This window comes from Xyrauchen texanus, chromosome 15 (assembly GCF_025860055.1).
Source record: "Xyrauchen texanus isolate HMW12.3.18 chromosome 15, RBS_HiC_50CHRs, whole genome shotgun sequence".
Lineage (NCBI taxonomy): Eukaryota > Metazoa > Chordata > Actinopteri > Cypriniformes > Catostomidae > Xyrauchen > Xyrauchen texanus.
In genome coordinates, this window is record NC_068290.1 from 18,419,780 (window position 1) to 18,442,406 (window position 22,627).

A 22,627-nucleotide genomic window follows, 5' to 3' on the forward strand; every position below is an offset into this window, starting at 1 on the left:
CAAAAAAATACAATTTAACCACCATACAACCATTTCAGACCCTGAAGGCCGTTTTATCATTATTAACATTTCAATCAATAATAATCCAATCACAATTGGCAACATTTATGGACCAAACTCTGATGATCCCTCCTGCTTTTTAAATTTCTTTTCCTCTTTTTCAAACTTTTCCAGCGGTCCAATAATTATAGGGGGAGACTATAACACTGTAATCAATCCATCATTGGACAGGTCAAAACATACAGGGAAATCCTGGCAGTCCTCCAAAACAATAAAACAGTTCATGAGTGATTTTGGTCTTGGTGATGGTTGGAGGCTACAACACCCACTCGCCAGAGAATACACTTTTTATTCTAATGTCCACAAAACCTACTCCCGCATTGATTTCTTTCTAACCAGTAATTCAATCATACCAAATGTCATAGAAACCAAAATTCATCCCATCATTATTAGTGATCATTCTCCGGTAACTCTCACATGGATCCCACCTGCAATACAGAGGCACCCCACCAGATGGCGTTTTAATACAGCTCTCTTGAAAGATCTAGAATTTGACAGCTACTTCAGGAGAGAGTGGACATCCTTCCTTGAAATAAATGACTCTCCAAAGTCACCAGCATCACTGCTCTGGGAAACATGGAAAGTAGTATTACGGGGAAAAATTATATCATATTCAGTCCATAAAAAAAAGAAGGACAAAGAAAAAGAAGTCCAACTGGAAGAAAAAATAAAAAATGTAGAAATTTTACATGCAAATAACCAATCAAAAACCATCTATAAAGAACTAAGAAAAAATAAATTTTTGCTTAATGAAATAATAAACAAAAGAAACCAGTTTCTGATTCACAGACTTCCTCAAGAAACTTTCCACCATAGCAATAAATCCGGAAAATATCTAGCCAGTCAAATTAAAAGAAATAAAGAAAAAACAGCTATAACATCCATTAGAAACTCAGCAGGGAAGCTAACTAATTCACCAATTGAGATAAATAAAATATTTAAAGAATACTATACAAAATTATATTCATCTGATCTGGACCCAAACCAAGAAGACATAACCCAATTCCTTGATAACACCATTCTACCAAAACTTAATCTGGAACAAATGAACTCTCTCAAATTACCAATCACTGAAAAAGAACTTCACTCTGCGCTAAAACACATGCAAAATAATAAAGCACCAGGACCGGATGGCTTCCCTGCTGAGTTCTACGAACATTTTTGGTCAATTTTATACCCACTATTTAGTAGAACAATAACGGAAATAAAACATAATGCAAAATTCCCATTCCACATGAATACAGCGCTCATATCACTCATTCCTAAACCTAACAAAGACCACACCCTTACATCTAACTACTGTCCTATTTCACTTATAAATGTCGACATAAAAATTATTAGCAAAGCATTATCCCATAGAATTAAAAAAATTATACCTTATATCATCCACCCTGATCAGACCGGCTTTATAAAAGGCAGACACGCATCCAACAATACCCGCAGGTTATTCAATTTAATGCATTACTCATCAGTACAACAGAAAGATACTTTCATTGCCACATTAGACACTGAAAAAGCTTTTGATAGGGTCAACTGGAAATTTTTATTTTATTCACACTGTACAGGGGGACGAGGCAGGGATGTCCACTCTCTCCATCCCTATTCACTATTTTTATTGAACCCTTAGCAGCAGCTATCCGCCAAAACCCAGCAATCAAAGGTATTGAAACACTACAACAAACACATAAAATTTCACTTTATGCAGATGATATTCTACTATTTATACAAGAACCTCTAACATCTACTCAAGAAATAATTAAAACGATCCAGTCCTTTTCAAAAATATCAGATTATGCAATAAACTGGAATAAATCTTCCGTCCTCCCTTTACATAAAACCAAATGGGATGTGGCACCCCACCAATCACCTATACCTATATGTCATGATTACATCACTTACTTAGGCATTAAGATTTCCTCCAGACTGTCAGAGTTGGTAACACTCAACTTCACACCACTGCTAAAAAAAATAGAAGACGATTTGCTTCGATGGCTCAACCTTCCAATCTCCATAATTGACAGGATAGCAGTAATAAAAATGACGACTTTACCAAAAATTAATTATCTATTTTCAATGATTCCAACCCACCCCACACTCACCGGGTTTAAATCACTAGACTCCATTATCACTCACTTCTACTGGAAAAATAAAACACCAAGGATAAAACTCACTACACTACAAAAAAACAAGGTTCAAGGAGGACTAGAAGCACCAAATTGTTATTATTACTCAATGGCTAACCAACTGCAATACATATACAAATGTATCCACCCCACCCAATCCGATACTATATGGCTAGATATAGAACAATCACTATGCAAAGAATTTAAATAGCTGACATACCATTCCTCACCAAATCAATCAAACAACACACATGTTTTAATGCAGTAACTATAGCTGCCACTCTGACAGCCTGGTGGAAATTTCACCAAATCACAAATTCTATACTAGCTCCATCTAACCTCACCCCACTGTGGAATAACCGTGACTTCATAAGCAATAAGAAAACACTGAATTTTGGCACATGGGCTGAAAGGGGTATCACCCACATTAACCATATTTTCAAAACTAACACATTAACAACATTTCCGCAATTGGCCGAGGAGTTTGGCATCGGGAGCAATGAATTTTTAAAATACTTACAACTCAAATCTTCTGTTCTGGCAAAAATAAACATCAGAGCCACAAATTTAGAACTTCCACCGGCAATATCAGACTTGGTTAACAGTTCCTCTCCAAAGAAACGTCTCTCTAAAATATACAAAATTATTTCAAATCAACTTCAGACCATAGACTTACCAACAATAAAATGGGAAAACGATCTTTCAATAGCTCCTGATACCAACTTCTGGACCCAAATCTGTAAAAACATCTTTCTCATGTCCAAAAATGCAAATCTTCAATTAATACAATACAAAACACTTCATAGAACATATTACACGGGCAATAGATTAGCCAAAATGGGTTTCACATCAGAAGTTTGCACACATTGCAATCACAATTCTATAGATACATACATCCATGCAACCTGGCACTGCACTCCAATCAAGCACTTTTGGGAAGAGGTCACACAGTCACTATCCACTATGGTCGGCTACCACATCCCATTATCGCCCTCTCTTTGCTTGTTGGGGACCTCACAATAATCACTGATAAAACTATAAACTCTAAAATGCTCCTCATAGCTCTAACCATCGCAAAGAAAACTATCCTCATGAACTGGAAAACTCAGTAACAAAATACACATTAACCATTGGAAAAATCTTATTACAGACTTCATTACAATGGAATACACATCTCCCCTTATAATTACGCATCTGAAACCGACCTCTGCCATCCAACACTTTCTGATCTCTTACAACTATGAATCCTCTCTCTCCTTTCAACTTCGACTCCTCCCTCCTTTTTAATCAACCCACGGATATTACTATATTTTTGTCATCATTGCCATTATTATCATTATTGTTACTGTTATGATTACTATATATATATAATTTTTTTTTTTTTTTCCTGTTGTTATTGTCTTTGCTCTCATCATTGCTATCACCATTGCCATCATTGTCATCAGTATCATTATTGTTATTATTAATACTATTATTATTATTACCATTGTTAGTACTGTTTTGGAATTACTAACCTGGTGTTTTCACTACTGCTGTAGTTAAATTAATTGATTGTTTCCAAAATTCCCCCCTAATCTTTTCATGTGTTTTTAATGCATCACAACGTAGAATAGAGAGGAAAAGTTTCATTTTAAAATAAAATGTATGTATGTATATATACACTGAAAAACCTCAAACACTTAGGCAGGCAAGACAGGAGAGAAGTGGTTTCCATGGGACAGCATCTCTGTCCCAAGTTGAGACACTCTCACACTGTACCCCTTGTTTTAATGCACATTAAACACTACACATAACATACAGAGAGGAAAAAAAATTAAAATAAATAAATAAAAAAAATAAATAATAAAAATTTTTTAGGAGAAAATAGGGATTGAAGAGATGTGGGGGGAGGGTTATCTTATATTATCTTATTAAAGTATCTTTTATTTTTGAAGAGTGCTGACAATGGTAATTGTTACATAGGAGGAAAGATGGAAATAAGAATAGAAATAAAAATTGACTGATACAATGTTGGCAGCATGTTGGTAGTGAGGAGTGGTGGTGGTGATGGTAATGATGATGGTAATAAATAATAAATGGTTATTTTGCTTATGCACACACACACACACACACACACACACCACACACACACGTTATTTTCACTTCTGGAATTATGGAATTACTATATTGTTCGTTAATGCACTATTTTGGTTTGTATGTCTGTCTGTTAATAAAAAAAAAAAAAAAAATATCTTCCACGTGCAGCAACGACAGTTTTGCAGATCCTTTGCCTACCAGCTGTCAGTTTGTCCAGAAACTCAGGTGACATTTCACCCCACACTTCCTGTAGTACTTGTATTGTCAGGCACTTCTCATGCACGTTACAGTCTAGCTGATCCCACCAATGCTCTATGGGGTTAAGATCCATAACACTCTTTTCCAATTACCTGTTGTCCAATGTCTGCACTCTAACCTTTTCTTTTTGTTTTTCTGTTACAAAAGTGGCTTTTTCTTTGCAATTCTTCCCAATAAGGCCTGCACCCCTAAGTCTTCTCTTTACTGTTGTACATGAAACTGGTGTTGAGCGGGTAGAATTCAATGAAGCTATCAGCTGAGGACATGTGAGGCATCTATTTCTCAAACTAGAGACTCCAATGTACTTATCCTCTTGTTTAGTTGTACATCTGGCCTTCCACATCTCTTTCTGACCTTGTTAGAGCCAGTTGTCCCTTGTCTTTGAAGACGGTAGTCTACACTTTTGTATGAAATTTCTTTTCAGGAAGTTTCAAGCATTTTATAGCCTTCATTCCTCAAAACGATTGATTGACTGATAAGTTTCTAGAGAAAGCCGTTTCTTTTTTGCCATTTTTGAACTAATATTGACCTTAAGATATGCCAGTCTATTGCATACTGTGGCAACTCAAAAACAAACACAAAGACAATGTTAAGCTTCATTTAACAAACCAAATAGCTTTCAACTGTGTTTGTTATAATGGAAAGTGATTTTCTAGTACCAAATTAGCAATTTAGCATGATTACTCAAGGATAAGTTGTTGGAGTGGTGGCTGCTGGAAATGGGGCCTGTCTATATTTGATCAAAAATGACATTTTTCAAATAGTGTTGGTGCTGTTTTTTACATCAGTAATGTCCTGTCTATATTTTGTGTTCAGTTGAATACCAATTTGGTAAATTAAAGTACCAATTTCCTTCTGAAACAGCTAAATCTGTACATTATTCCAAACTTTTGACCACCCGTGTGTGTGTATATATATATATATAAAAAATGTAATCGATTGACAGCCCTAATATATATATAGATATATATATATTAGGGCTGTCAATCGATTAAATTTTTTAATCGAATTAATTACATGGTGTCCCGATTAATTAATCACGATTAATCGCATTTAATCGTGTATACAAATATTTGAGAAAGCCCTCATATAACAATAATGCTATATATAATGATGAAATAATTATACATAGATATCTTTAAATATTTAAAAATTATATGTACTATATTTATTCAGATAATTAAAATGCATTACATTCTTGTAGCATAAGAGTTAATAATTGATAAGACAATACAAAAAGTGGCTTTAGAATACAATGTATTGTTTACTACCATATTATTGAACATAAGCCAATCATTGGCATACAGTTCACAGCAATCCATTTCACAAGTGAATTTGTCAATCAGTTGAAGATTTATTATGAGGGCTTGTTTAAGGACCCATCAATCTACACCTGCGTCAGACATGCGTGTGTAGCTTCTTGGATGCGTTGCATCATAAACATAAAATTTTTAGATCACTGTGTCAAGTTAAATATAGTTTCATACTTAGAACACATATTGAGATCCCTTAGTTCGGATTTGCGCTCCATCAAGTGTTTTGAACACAAGAACGTAACGCATGTCTGTGTTGTTCTGCTGCTCAAGGGTGTTTTTCTTCGCTGTATAAACTGCGCATGGCCACGCTGCTGAAGTTTCACTTACTGCCCTCTGGAGTAAACAGGTGGTACTACAAGCTAGCATTTCTCAGTAATCTTCCATATTAAGGTCCGGGGCATGAAATTAATGGTGTTAATTTTGCTGCTGTTTGTTGGCGGCACGATAGGGACCTACACAATATTACGCAGGGAGTTTTAATGTTGTGGCTGATCGTGTATATATATATATATATATATATATATATATATATATATATATATATATATATATATATATATATATATATACAGTATCTCACAAAAGTGAGATATAGAGTGTATCTAACAAATCTTTTGATCTGAAGGTGTATGATTAAATGTTTGAAATTATTTTTGTAGACCAAAATATAATTGTGCCACCATATTCATTTATTTCATTATAAAACAAAAATTTTAATAAAATAAAAAAGTTTTTAAATTGATGATTTGGACCAAACAATAAAGAAAAGCAGCCAATAAGTGCCCAACATAGATGGGAACTACTTCAATACTGTTTAAAAAGCATCCCAGAGTGATACCTCAAGATGTTGGTTGAGAAAATGTCAAGAGTGTCTGCAAATTCTAGGCAAAGGGTGACTACTTTGAAGATGCTAAAATATAACCGTTTTTATTTATTTTGGATCTTGTTTAGTCGCAACATAATTCCCATTTCTATTAATACATAGTTTTGATAACTTTATTATTATTCTAAATTGTGATATATATGTTATATATATAATAAAGAACGAGTAAGTGTTTCAAAACTTTTGACCGGTAGTGTATATATAAAATGATAGGTTAACATTTTTATAGGAATGTTGGAATGTTAGTTTATGGGTAAGTTGGATAGTTCACCTAAAAAAAAATATTTTCTCATAATTTTCTCACTTTCATGCCAACCCAGATGTGTATAACAATATTTTTTTCTATAGATTTTCTAACAAAATATTTTTTACTAGAAATCTCCAATTTCAAATGTAAAAAGTGAAACTAAACAGGAGCCACTTGTGGCTTACAGATGTGAAAGTGGAGATTTATAGTAAATAAGGACCTAAAATATATCTGTTTCTCACCCACACCTATAATTTACTTCTAAAGACATAGATTTAACCACTGAAGTCATATGGATTATTTTATGCTGCCTTTATGTGCTTTTTAGAGCTTCTATGTTCTGGACGCCATTCACTTGCACTGCATTGGCGTACAAAACTGAGATATTCTTAAAATCTTCGTTTGTGTTCTGACGAAGAAAGTCATCTGGGCTGGCATGAGGGTGAGTTAATGATAAAGTACCTTTTTGGGTGAAATAGCCCTTTTATTATTTTTTTAATCATAAGGGGTGTAACAGTTCGATTTTCTGATATAGATCAGTTCTGTTGTCACTGCGATTGTCAACAAACAAACATCATGAGTGTTTAACATCACATACACCAGAGATATATCCCAAATTTGCACAAAAGTCCTTCAGTAACAAGTCATAAATATTTGCGCAATTGAAAGTAGATCGATAAAATATTTGCGTGAAGGCGTCTCAATGCCGTCACTGCCGGAAAAACGATCCTGGAAATACCATTGCCATGACGAGTACATATCTCTGACGAGCTGTTCAAGAGATTGGACAGATTCGCTCTGTGTTGAGTAACTCTCAAGTGAGATTGTGAGCGCGCATGTACTGTGTATGAACGCGCGCTCAGACCGACCGCCGCTCTCACATCAGCCATGCTTAGATATGATTTGTTGTTTTTATTTATATAACATCCTCTTGCAATTGTATTTTCAGTCTAAGGTGATTCAGCAATGTAGAGAACTAGCGTAAATCTTCATGAAAATTGGCACCTTACATTTCATACAGGTTTGATAGGCTGCTAATAAATAGATTTCTGATGATTATATATTAACGCAAAAGACCGCTCGAGGACCGCATGCGGCACGCGTGTTGAGTAGCGCTGACGTATTTGAGTTAAAAAAAATCGCCTTAGCTCCACATTTATTTTTTTAAGCATAGTGCTCCCCCTAGTGATAAGCACGGAAGACGTCTCTGTAATAGCCTTAGGCCTATATAGGATTTATTGCACTTTTAATTAATTCTATCCACCTAGCCATCGCTCTATTAGTGGTCTCCTTACAACCAGTGCACGCATAAAACAAAACATAAATTGATATTTCGTTAGAACAATCGCAACATATGCTATAATTAAAAAGCTTCACAAATTCCACAATGCTACTTCTGCTATTAATGTAAAATTTTATTTGAGGTTCTGACATTGCTCCAACATTTATTTTAAACATCTATTTGCTTTGAGTCCCCATCTTTCCATGTAAATATAATTTTGAACTGCCCAGATGACACTGTAACCTTTTCAAACAAATAATTCAAGTAAAAAATCTGAAACAATAATGCATTTATAAAGTGAACACAAAAATTATATAACAAATGCTTCATAAAGTATTTAAGTCATGAATAAATATTTGTGTGTCTGTTTATAGAGCTTTAAGTTGAGTTTACAAGTAGATACAAAGGATATTACATTGCAGTATAGTGGAAGGTTTAACATCATGATGGTTTTTAGTTTATAACTGTCTGATTTTAATCAAACAATTTAAAAGTGTGTGTGTGTGGGGGGATTGAAACAGATATTCAACACAAACTTTGTGAATAGTAGAAAGCATATTTTCTAAAGACAATGGAGTCTGATACTGCAAGACAAATGCACAATTATGACACCAGATGCAGTTTAATTATTTACAATTTGGCTGCAGCACAAATAAGATTATCTCCTAGCATTGTGCAATAATGCATTCCTCAAAGGAACATTGTACATCCACACATACCATCAAGTCTAACTGTAAAACCATCATATTTCCCTGATGTATTGCCAACTTCTGCCAGCACAACCTTATTTGAAAATAATAATAATAATAATAATAATAATAATTAAATCCCTAGTAAATTCCCTTATAGTTAGATAAGTATTTTTTATTTTTGTACCCTAAAATAACATGCAGTAATATACATGTTTTTAAATTAACCTTCAGGCCATGTGTAGGTAAAATTTGGTTTTTAATTAGACTATGCAAATACTGAAACAACCCACACAAAAATGGGTCAAATGATATAAAATTCCCCAAAGCCATTGGTACGTCTCATGTTTGTTCATAACTCTCATCTCATGTCACCAATGAAATGTTTCATGGTGCAAAAGCAATAGATAGGTAATATTTTCCAATACTCAGAGGATGTTTAAACAAGTTTGAACATGCAATTCCAGTGACAAGTTCAAGTAGATAAACACTATCCAGATTATTTTGTAATTATTCTGCACCTCAGACCTCAGGATACTCACTAAGATCAGTCCTTTTGATAAAACAAGCCAGATGCTCTGATCCTATTATCTCAGATGATTAAATGGGACATCACACTACATAAGAAAAGCATAGGATTTCACAAAATAATCCCATTAATAAATAAACAGTAGTTAGTTTAAAAGGAACATTGAATGGCCTATGATTCAACATATAAAGTAACTAATTTTCATGAACATACATAAAGAGACTGCAAACTTTTTATGCAGTTATAAGCAGGCATGCTTGGGCTTCAAAAGAGAAACCATATCCCATGATGAGATTATTTTCCTAAGGCCCTTTGATTATCATACCACATACAAAGACCATTTCAGCTCTTTTCTATTATCAATTAATTACAACGTTCTCGGTTTACACCCAAAAGCTGTGATTACAATATTCTAATCAGGCTGGTTGGAACCGCTTTCTCAGATCCTACCATGGTGGGTGAAGGCTGTGAATAGTAAAATAATCACGCCTGTAAGCAGCTGTTATTTGGTTCAACTGAGCCATCCTGAAAGGAGTGAAAGGTAGAAGAGTGGATGAAGGCTATACAACTACCCTCACACGTTTTTACCAATATCAATCTGACCATTAAGTAATTCTTAGAAAACATTCATACTTTTGTCGTGTCACTGTAAGTAGAGGGCTGCTGATGTACATCTGGGACCAATGGCTATCAAGTATTATCTCTATAAAACAATGCCTCTAAAAACAATCTCAAATTGTCATTAGTTGTGAATAATTTGACACATTAATTAAATATTTAAAAGCATCTAACAGAATTGAATAAAGTCTTCAGGGGTTTGTTCTTAATTTTACTGATGTACAGGGTACACAGAGTAAAGTGCATCATGCTCCACTGGGGCCTGGAATACTGAGAGTTTAGTTTTTGCTTCCCTATTTGGGACACTGAAAAGGCAATTATAGGTTGGTTGGAGAGACCTATTGAAGTGGAAGGGAAAGGAGAGCAAAACTCTACACCCTGACAAATCAAACTAAAAATGGATAACCAGTCCTGATGAAGCTGTTCAGGCAGAGCTGGGGAGGTTTTGGGAAACATTTTGGAAGTTTGGTCGGAGGGTTTATTTAGAACCTATGGGTGACGTTAGCCAGCCAGTTTACTTGTAACCAGTGAGGACTTTCTTTGTGGAAGATCTTGTGGGGTTGGAATGTGATCTCCAGTGACGATGTTCTTGTCTGGACCAGCAGCAGCAGGCAACTGTTTGTTCTTCATCTTTGCCTTGGCCATGTTGTAATCTCCTGAGTCAAAATACTTTTGCTGAAAAACAAAAAATAATTCATGACTTGGGCTATTTAAAAATGCTATACATGCTTATGTATACACACCAAAAAAAAAATGATTTACCTTTATGTTAATTAGGGTTGTTAACGCTAATAAAAATGATCCTAACAAATTTAGACTCTGTCTTGTTTGTTTAGTTAGTTCATTGTGCTTTGGTTATGTTGCATATTTATTTATTTTTTTTAATGTTTTTTACACAATACTCCTGTATTCTGTATTGTATACTCCGGTGTATTTTTCAATTGTTTCTCTGCTTACCCCTTTCTGCAGCCTCTTCATCAGGAAGTCAGAGCCGCCTGGCTTTTGACCCAAGTTGGGATACTTGGCTTTCAATTTGGCCTCCTCGGTCTGCACAGGGTTTGAGTTTGTGTCCTGAGATTCCTGAGAAAGATTTTTTGATTGTAATCAGTGGAGAGTACACATAAGTACCAAAATGAGTGGCGTTCACATGAAACACCCTTGTTTAAAAAGGTGAACTTACATTTCTTCCTCATTAAAAAAATTTGATTTTTTTTTTATTTATTTTTTAAAATAGTATATAAATCATGCAACTCATTTGAGATGAAGACTCCAGTCATATCGGTCATGGCTCCTTTAAGACTTCAACAGCACCATCATGGCATCATGACAACAAACATGATTCAGCAGTAACTTAAGAATGATGCAGTGGGAAAGGTATGGCGAATATGAAAAGTTAATGCACTGTCCTGTTAATTTAGCATTCCACATGCGACATGGCAAAGGGAAAACGGAGCAAGCTGTGATAGTCCATATCATCATTCCAGGTGGCTACTGGTTATCTCTTCTGAGCATAAGCATCTCAGTAATAACACAAGTAACAAGATGTGGTGTAATTCAAAAAAATGTATTAAATATTTCCCAATTAATCTATTAACAATAGTAGCACCCGTAGAGTCCAGAAACATGCACTCTTTCTCCACTTTGCTTTCGTCTCTTGCCCTCATGAAAGAGCGCATGTTCCCCTCATTAAAGTTCAAGCAGCAACAAGTGAAAAATTAACTATTAATACAATCATCCAACAAAATGAAAAGACAAGGAAGGAATTTATAAATACAATAATTAATTATACAACATTAAGATACCACAATATAATGTGTTAAATATGATGCAAAAATTAAACAAGGATTAATAATAATTATATGAAATAATGACAATGAATCGAAAAACAAAAATGTAAAATTGTGTTTAATTGCACAAATTGGTTATCAGTTTACCTTTAGTTTGACACTACGCTTCATTTTTATAGGGTTATCAATCTTAATATAGAGAATATTTTGTTAGTCTATACTTGTTTTAATGGCTTATTTTATGTTTTAATAAGCCTTTTAAACTTTTTTTTGTCAGCAAATGCTAGGCAAAGTGATATTACTGGGAAGAGAAAAAAATAAATAATAGTGACAGTTTGCCAAAAACTTACATACATCCCAAATCAGAAGTTTACATACCCCTTAGCCAAATACATTTAAACTCAGTTTTTTACAATTCCTGACATTTAATCGTAGAAAACATTCTGTCTTAGGTCAGTTAGGATCACTACTTTATTTAAAAAATGTGAAATGTCAGAATAATAGTAGAGTGAATGATTTATTTCAGCTATTATTTCTTTCATCACATTCCCAGTGGGTCAGAAGTTTACATACACTTTGTTAGTATTTGGTACCATTACCTTTAATTTGTTTAACTTGGGCACTTACAAACTAGTCTGGCTTTTTTATGGTGGCTTCCTTGCTGAAGAGCCTTTCAGGTTATGTTGATATATGAAACATTAAGATACTTGTCTACCTGATTCCTCCAGCATCTTAACAAGGTCCTTTGCTGTTGTTCTGGGCATGATTTGCACTTTTCGCACCAAACTAAGTTCAACTCTAGGAAACATACCTTCCTGAGCGGTATGATGGCTGCGTGGTCCCATGATGTTTATACTTGCGTAATATTCTTTGTACAGATGAGCGTGCTACCTTCAAGCATTTGGAAATTGCTCCCAAGTAGGAATCAGACTAGTGGAGGTCCACAATTTTTTCTGAGGTCTGGGCTAGGGCTGGGCGATAAAACGATATCAATATTTATCGCGATAAAAAAAAACACTCCATGACATCGACGATAAGCTTTTGAGTAATTTTCGATATTTAGGCTGTGTTCTACATCTAGACATGCGTGTTGCTAAAAACGCTAGCAGTTTGGCTTTCTTATCGTATGTTTTGGATTGTAAAATTGACAGCAGTGCGGGGCAAGTGGTTCCCTAGCGTTGGGAGTGGCTTGAGCAGATTTCTTCCGCGTCAGTGGAAACGCAGCCTCAGAATGTTGCTATAGCCCCCGCTACGCAGGTCACCACTTTCCGGATCCCAAATTGATTCCATCTTGATTGCAAGACATCATGACGCCAGTTACGCCCACTCGTTGTTTCTAGTGAAAAGCGGAACAAAACAAGTGCCGGTTACATCATATCTGATCTTTCTGCGCTGTATTCTTGAATATTTTTCTCTAGCACTGAAACACGCTTCACTGATGCCCCGTCCCGGTCCGCACCCACTTCCTCTTTTCCCCACATGCGAGTAAACATGAGTTGCGTGTTTCCAGGGCGTCTTTAGACCATAAAGATTTTTCTAAATTTAGTTTTATTAATCAGCATGTTCCAAGCCTTTAATAATAAAGAAATAGATTTTTGTTCTAATTTTGTGAAACAGATTTCATCATCTCTGACAAGGATGAATGACAAAACAATTACTAGTTTATAGCAAAGTCTTTCTCCATTTAATGAAAATAGAAAAATGGTCCATTCAGACTTTTACATTTTTAAAAGTTTCTCTCTAGAGGTACCCCTGAACCTCCATACAGTATCATTCCTCAGTCACAAGGGCTTCTATGCCCCCATACTTGGATATCTGTATGTAAAGGAATATAAAAATAATTTGAAATGTAATATAATCACGCACACACACACACACACACACACACACACACACACACACACACACACACACACACACACACACACACACACACACACACACACACACACACCTTCATTATGATTCAAAATGAACAGATCATCTAATAACACTCATATCCAACTGCACTCAATTGATAAACTATAAAATATTGTAATATTTTCATAGAAGATCCCTCAGACACCACTGCATTGGTGGTGTCTGGGTCCCCAACGCAGTTTTGTAAAGACTATTTAGATGGTTTAGGATTTTGTTTTCTCTTCTTTTTTTGGAAATTATAAAAATTTGCAAATGTGATTGAATATCGTGATAAATATAGATATCGAATGATATGAAAAAGAATATTGTGATAATATTTTTTGCCATTTCACCCAGCCCTAGTCTGGGCTGATTTCTTTTGATTTCTCCATGATGTCTAGCAGAGGCACTGCATTTGAAGGTAGGCATTAAAATACATCCACAGGAATACCTCCAATCAGAAGCTAATTGTCTAAAATTTGCCATCATTTTGAGGAATTTTCCAAGCCGTTTAAAAGCAAAGATAACTTAGTGAATGTAAACTTCTGACCCACTGGAATTGTGATATAGTCAAATAAAAGTGAAACAATCAGTCTGTAAACAATTGTTGGAAAAATTACTCAAGTCATGCACAAAGTTGATGTCCTAAACGACTTGCCAAAACTATAGTGAGCTAATATTAAATCTGTGGAGTAGTTAAACATTTTTTTTTTATTGAATTCAACCCAAGTGTATATAAACGGACTCTAAACTTCTGACTTTATTAATCCCCTTTATCACCAGTTATGACCGAGATCCTGATAAAAGGTGAAATGATCGATATCAGGATCGGTATCAGCCGATCAGGTGACAAGAACATCTGTGATCTTATCTGCGGTAAAGATCCTGATCGGTGTATCCCTGCAATCACCATCAACTTTGCCATAAATCTTACAGCAGGGTTGTATATTATTGTTGTTTTATTATATTAATATACAACCCCTTTCAACAGGATATTGTTCTTCCTGCAATTCCCTAAAGGTGTGGTCGCTTTATCAAATATCAGGGCAAGGTACAACTGCAATGTTTATCTTGGTGTACAACCAAGCTCAAGGCGTTTAGGCGTTTTTATTTCTAATGCTTTGCTAACCTTAAAACATAACAGAAATACAGCTGGACAGAAATTAAAACGGTCAATGAGAATGGTATTGCATGTAGTATCACTACATATACAAATTCTGTTACCACTGCAACTAAATTTAAAGCTGAAGTATATAACTTTTTCAATGTTAAAATACTTTCTTCTGTCCAAGCTTTATATGCAGAGAAAACTATATGCCAGCCATTGATATGTAAATGTTCTCGAAAACTGTAAACATGGTGTCTCTCTAGTGCAATAAAATTCTGTGTTTGTTTTGAGTGACTGCTTAGACCCCACCCAACAACGTTACTCAACCAATGGTGTAAGTTGGGGCTGAACTATTTGAACAACAGCAGATGAGAGGCTTATTCACAAAGCTGTTTTGGAAACATTGTTTCTTTTTGTAATTCGGTTTGGTGGCGCTAGTGTCTCAGAAATTACACACTTTAGATTGTTATTTTAAACATCTTCAAACACCTCAATTTTGATGTGGGGTAAAATGACTTGGAAACTTACTAGTCGTGTGGCTGTTTTGAATGACAGGAAAAGGACCGATTAAAAGGACTGAGGTCTGGACAAAACAACGTGAATGAACAAAACACTACCTTGAGGGAAGGCTAATGATGTGAAATAATGACGCTTTTATATGCTTTCATTTAGGACTGCATGGCTGGAGATAAAGGCCATTTTTTGCAAATACCAAGACCGGGCCTCAACAAGTGGCATGTTCCTGAACACATGCAAGGCTTGCTAAAAGAAACATTTGCATGACTGTAAAAGGCAATTCCCCAGAAAAACAGGTTTGCAAGACCTCACTTGCATGGCTACCAGTTCATGTGCTACATGATACACCCTATGAGTCAAACAAATCATAGAACGGTATTTTAAAACACAAAAGCAGAATCTATATGGTTTCTCATACCAGTTTAACACAAACTCTACAAAGTCTTAAAAAGATGCTATTAAAAACACATTTACAGAGCTCTAGTATGGCCAAGGCAGATCAATTAAAGTTTATTCCCGCATGCACATTGAGATGTCTAACCAGAGAGAAAAACGACGCCAGAATTGTATGATCATAATCAAGTGTTAAAAATGATTTCTTCTAGACACAGTTATTTGTGAAGAAACAGACTCTTCTGAGTTCCTGTCCTCAGAGAGAGATGTTCTCAGTAGAGAGGTTTAATCGAGTATGCTGATTCACTACTATCTATAAAAATACTTTTTTGGGCTGCTATATTCAGTACCACCTGGTGAAAATGCATGCTAGGCTGAGAAGTTGCCAAGGTCAAAACTAGTTTTTTTTTTTTTACGTGTGACTTTTTTTCCCTTGCTGATGAATACCATTCCATCTCAATATTATCAATAAACTGTCTTTATATGTATGCAGGTCTTTCTAATTCGATCATGGTTTCTACGACACTGAATGAATATCAGACGCAGTTATAAAAAATCCTACAACCAGTTATAAACAATCATATTACTGTTACAGAACAACTTTGCAAAAAATCATTTAAAAGTGTCACATCAGGTTGGTACAGGTGTGACGAATCCGAAAATGACAGGATGGACCAATCAAAAGCCGCTATTTCGTGACGTCTGCACAAATTAACGAATCAAAAAGAAACTCGTGCTTGCAAAATGCTCGGCCATCACATTCTTCAACTCATTCAGATGACAGTTCAGTGTATCAACAAGCAGAGAATCCGATAAAATATAGGTTGACTTCGTCAGTTAGCAGTGAGACAGCAGCTATTTTAATATAAACAGCGCATTAATCATGATGCCAGTCTAAAGACACCACAAGAGACTAAAGAGCGAGGCGCAGCCCCAAACGAATCCCCACCTGATTCTCGTCTAGCTGCTCCGTATGTGTCTCTGTGTCCTGGTTGTCAGATGACATGGCTGTTCAGCTTTTGCTGACCAATCAATCAAAGTATTGGAGACCTAAATTTGCTGTATATCCGTGCTCGATCTGATCCACCCACGGTGTTGAGTATCAAAATGGCGTTAGCTGCAGTGACGTTACATTGTAGGACGGAAACGCAGTGGAAAAGCCAATAGAAACCTGGCTTTATATTTGAGAGACAGGTGAAGCAGCCAGTACATTTTTAAGAAACGTTTCAAAATAAACAAGTGACCAATGATTGTGTACAATTGTTTTTTGCGAGCGCACCAAATTAAATGATACAGGGACGAAGTTAATATTATTTCTTAATGATTTTCAGTATGTTACACGTATTGTTATCTAAGAAGAGAGAGTTATGCTATGCTGGAAACTTCTCAAGGCCTACTTCATATACAGTTATGCAAATATACAAGCAAATATGCAAGCAAGCAAATATATTATAATCTGTGGAAAATTATGACAATTTAGCTTATGTTCTTCACAAACTCACTATGTTCAACGTTTTAGGCAAGAATGGTGGTCATTTAATAATTTTAACGATGACAATTTTTTTTAATGCATAGGCTATAGTATCACATCATATTGAAGTATATTATGATATTAATGTTTCGACACCTCTTTTCCTTCTTTTTGCAAGACGTCACGCAGTACGCTTATGGCGGGAGTGATGGGGGGAATAACGGTAGAGATGAGGCAGGACAGCACAATTGCTCTTATCGTTGTTTAGAATATATTTATGTTTCTTTTGCAATTTAGCTGGCCGCCAAAGTCATTAAAAAACTTTTATCTTGTAGGAAATATTTATTTATTACACTAATATAAATTTGACATAAAAGAGTCTCAGATTGTATTTGTTCCGATGCCAAAGCAGTAGCCAGTAGCTCTCACTCACACATTATATTTGTAGATAGCCTTCTGATTGTTTACTCTTATGTCTATTTAGACTTTGACTAAGAAACTGTCTCAAACATCATGACAAGTGAACAGAAACGGTGCCTCTTTCCGGTAAAGATTTTATTTGAACTGTTAACACAATACCACAAACTGAATGACACTAACTAAACTTAGCTAACATATTTTTGATTGTCAATTTGTAAATGTCAATAAGTGGATATGTGTTTGTGTGTTTTTCAGAGCTGCCATATGTTGCCTGATGTGGTGTCCACTGAACACCAGTCTCTGGTGCTTGTGAAGACTTCTAGCCATTGCTATTTCAAGCATCACTTACTTGTGGGGTCTGTTTCCAGAAAAGGCCCAAGGAAACAAATATGTTGGAGATAAAAGTGATACATGAAACGGACCAAACAAAATAATCCATGATCCACTAATGGCTAGATTAAAGGGATAGTTCACCCCAAATGAAAATTCTCTCATCACTTACTCACCCTCATGCCATCCCAGATGTGTATGATTTTCTTTCCTCTGAAGAACACAAACAAAGATTTTTAGAAGAATATCTCAGCTCTGTTGGTACATACAATGCTGGTTAATGGTGACCAGCTCCCAAAATTACATAAAGGCCACATAAATGTAATTCATACAACTACAGTGGTTTAATCCTTGTCTTCAGAATTGATATGATAGGTGTGGGTGAAAACAGAGCAATATTTAATTCCTTTTCTTTATTATAAATGTGAAAGAATTTGAAATTGAAATTGGAGATTATAGTTAATAGGGTTACACACACTTATCATATCACTTCTGAGGATATGGATTTAACCACTGGAGTTGTATGGATTACTTTTATGTTGCCTTTATGTGCTTTTTGGAGATTCAAAGGTCTGGACCTACAAAGCTGATATATTGTTCTATAAAAAAAAATTGTGTTTTGCAGAAGAAAGTCATACACATCTGGGATTGATGAATGTGATGGCCAAAGTGATAGTTACAACTATACATTTGTTTATGTGTGTGAATAGGTGGATGACAATGTGGTAGTATGTGGGAGTACAAAATGGTCTTTGAAATTGTTTGAGAATGGAATGATGTCTGATACCTCCGTTCAGCAGGTGGAGCCCTTTTAATAGTTGGCAGAGGCTTACTATTTCCTTTTCTGCAATAGATTTACCTTAAAAGGATAGTTTATCCAAAAATAAAAATTATTTCATCATTTACCCACCCTCATGCCATCCTAGAGAAGTATGACTTTCTTTATTCAGCAGAATACAAACGAAGATTTTTAGATGAATATCTTAGCTCTGTAGGTCCATAAAATGCAAGTGGATGGTGATCAGTATACTTAAAAGCTCCAAAAACCACAAAAAATCATAATAAAATTAATCCCTCCTGGAAATGCAGTGGAGAGCGACCTAAAGTAAACAATTATAGTGAAAAAGACTTAAATATTGATCTGTTTCTCACCCAAAGCGACAGTTTTGCTTTAAGACAACAATTTAACTACTGGAGATGTATGGATTACTTTAACTACAATTATCTGTGCTTTTTGGAGCTTTAAAGTGCTGATCACAATCACTTGATTTGTATGGATCTAAAGAGCTGAGATATTTTTCTAAAAATCTTACACATCTAGGATGGTGTGAGGGTGAGTAAATTATGAGATAATTAACATTTTTGTGTGAACTAAACCTTTAAATGAATAGTTCACCCCCCAAAAATATTTCTGTTATTATATAGTCATCCTAAGGCAGTTTCAAACATATATGCCTTTCTTTCTTCAGTGGAACACAAAAGGTCAATATTTAAAGAATATCCTGGCTACTCTGTCCAGTAAAATGAAAGTGAATGCGGGTGGTCAAGCTCCAATGAGAAAAAAATCACCATAAAAGTGGTCCACATGAAGTATGTGCTATCTTCCAAGTCTTCTGAAGCCACACAGTAGCTTTGTGTGAAAAACAGACTAAAATTTTTTTTTTCCTTCTTTTTTTATCCCCTTTTCTCCCAATTTGGAATGTCCAATTCCCACTACTTAGTGGTTCTTGTGGTGGCGCGGTTACTCACTTCAATCTCAGTTGCCTCTGCTTCTGAGACAGTCAATCCGCGCATCTTATCATGTGGCTCGTTGTGCATGACACCGCAGAGACTCTCAGTATAGAAAGTTTATGCTACTCTCTGTGATCCACGCACAACTTACCACGCATCCCATTGAGAGCGAAAACCCCTTATCGTGACCACGAGAAAGTTACCCCATGTGACTCTATCCTCTACCCAAGGATATTCTTTAAAAATTTCAGCTTTTATGTCCTACAGAATGCCATACAGGTTTGGAACGGGTGCGAAAATTATGGAAAAAATATCCCCATTTTTGGGTGAATTTCATCTCAAATGTTGAGCTTTTCTGCTGACAGAAGTACATGACAAAGGAGAAAGTAATCACTGATGCTGAAATTGAATACTCAGGTGATTGTTAGACTTTATGTTGCCAGTTTAATTACCTTGACATGAAGTGAAGGAAATCACTGCCAACTCTTAGCAACAAACTCTTATGGTCTGTCACTTTCACAAAAACTCAAGAAAGCTCACAACAGGCTCACAGGAGTAACAAGGAGAATCTTATAACAGATGCAAAGAAAACACTACAGAATTTATCACCCACACAGGTAAGATACAAGTCTGCTGTTGCAGCCTGTGTGACAGGAGGTGGTGTATATTTATGTGATATGTATTTCAGATGGACAATCTGGTTAGGAAATCTGATCTTAAGGGGGGGTGCAAGGAAGACCAGGAGTGGACACGTCTTTGAGCCTCAGGTAGGAATAAGCGGAATAATTTTTTTTCTCCCCTTTTCTGCCAATATGGAATCCCCAATTCCCACTACTTAATAGGTCCTCTTGGTGGTGTGGTTACTCGCCTCAATCTAGGTAGTGGAGAACAAGTCTCAGTTGCCTCTTCTTCTGAGACAGTCAATCTGCACATTTTATCACATTGCTCGCTGTGCATGACACTGCAGAGACTCACAGCATGTGGAGGCTCATGCTACTCTCCCCGATCCTTGCACAAATTTCCACGTGCCCCAATGAGAGCGAGAACCCCTAATCATGACCACGATGAGGTTACTCCATGTGACTCTGCCCTCCCTAGCAACTGGGCCAATTTGGTTGCTTAGGAGACCTGGCAGGAGTCACTCAGCATGCCCTGGATTCAAACTCCCAACTCCAGGGTTGGTAGTCAGCGTCAATATTCACTGAGCTAATCAGGCCCCCGAAAATTTCTATACATAAATATTCGTTTCTTTCTAATAAAAAAGTTTGCTTTCATAAACTCCTGTCCATGCCCTGTGTTGTCGTGTTGGTTGGTTGGACTGCAGTGATTCAACAGTATTATGACTGGTGTGACTAACTTTGTGAATAGCTTCTCAATAATTGTTCAGTTTGTGTTTATGAAATAGACAAGAGGTAGTTCAAAAGTAATATTTACAGTTTGTGGCTTCATTCATACGCATCCATAACATGTTTCACTTAGATGGCTCCTAAAGCCTCTCACTGTGATCATAGCCAAAAGATAGTGTTAAAGGGATAGTCACCCAAAAATGAAAATTCTCTCATTTACTCACCCTCATACCATCCCAGATATGTATGAATTTCTTTCTTCTGTTGAACACAAATTAATGTTTTTAGAAGAATATAACAGTTCTGTAGGTCCATACAAAGAAAGTGAATGGTGACTAGAACTCCAAAGGCCCCTAAAAGGAGGTAAAGTAAACATAAAAGTAATCCATCTGACTCTAGTGGTTTAATCAGTGTCTTCTGATGTGATCCATTTGGTTTTGTGTGAGAACAGACCAAAAAAGAACTCCTTTTTCACTCTACATCATGTAATTGTATTCTCTTGGCACAATCATGATTTCAAGCTCTATTACACTTCCAAGCTCTTGGCGCTCTGCAGATGGCGCTAAAGTAAGTGAAATTGAGCTTGAAATTGAGTTATATTTTGGTCTGTTCTCACCCAAAACCAACTGGATCACTTCAGAAGACATTTATTAAACCACTGGAGTCTGAAGGATTACTTTTATGTTGACTTTTTCTCCTTTTTTGGAGTTCTGGTCACCATTCACTTGTATTGTATGAATCTACATAACTGAGATATTCTTCTATTATTTTTGGGTGAACTAGCCCTTTAAGTATAAGACAAAATTTTAAACCTGGTTGTTCTAGTGTTCTTGTTCTTGCATCTAAATTAAGTTCCTTTCTGTAGATCTTACAGTTTGAGTTCCCGCTAAGCCAAGATCCCCAGCCATCTGTCCGGAAGAGGCGCAAATTCAGTGTATCTAAATGACACTAGTGACACATTCACAATACTTATATTACAGCCTCATAGCAACATACTGGCACATGCTACATGCTGTGTTGTTTAATTTTGTATTGATGTTTCAGTTGCGGAAATGCATCATAAAGGTAATTTCAATATACACTCACCTAAAGGATTATTAGGAACACCTGTTCAGTTTCTCATTAATGCAATTATCTAATCAACCAATCACATGGCAGTTGCTTCAATGCATTTAGGGGTGTGGTCCTGGTCAAGACAATCTCCTGAACTCCAAACTGAATGTCAGAATGGGAAAGAAAGGTGATTTAAGCCATTTTGAGCGTGGCATGGTTGTTGGTGCCAGACGGGCCGGTCTGAGTATTTCACAATCTGCTCAGTTACTGGGATTTTCACGCACAACCATTTCTAGGGTTTACAAAGAATGGTGTGAAAAGGGAAAAACATCCAGTATGCGGCAGTCCTGTGGGCAAAAATGCCTTGTTGATGCTAGAGGTCAGAGGAGAATGGGCCGACTGATTCAAGCTGATAGAAGAGCAACTTTGCCTGAAATAACCACTCGTTACTACCGAGGTATGCAGCAAAGCATTTGTGAAGCCACAACACGC

At 35.9% G+C, this 22,627-nt stretch overlaps 1 protein-coding gene across 1 annotated transcript; it reads right to left on the reverse strand.

The window, feature by feature from the left end:
- Positions 1 to 8,339: 8,339 nt before the first annotated feature.
- On the reverse strand, positions 8,340 to 16,891 carry LOC127655951 (alpha-endosulfine-like). The gene is made up of 3 exons (XM_052144050.1): positions 16,734 to 16,891; positions 11,039 to 11,161; positions 8,340 to 10,756 (listed from the first exon to the last, which is right to left on the reverse strand). The coding sequence occupies exons 1-3, from the start codon at positions 16,788 to 16,790 to the stop codon at positions 10,583 to 10,585; spliced, it is 354 nt and encodes a 117-aa protein (XP_052000010.1). The 5' UTR covers positions 16,791 to 16,891; the 3' UTR covers positions 8,340 to 10,582.
- Between the last annotated feature and the right edge of the window lie 5,736 nt (positions 16,892 to 22,627).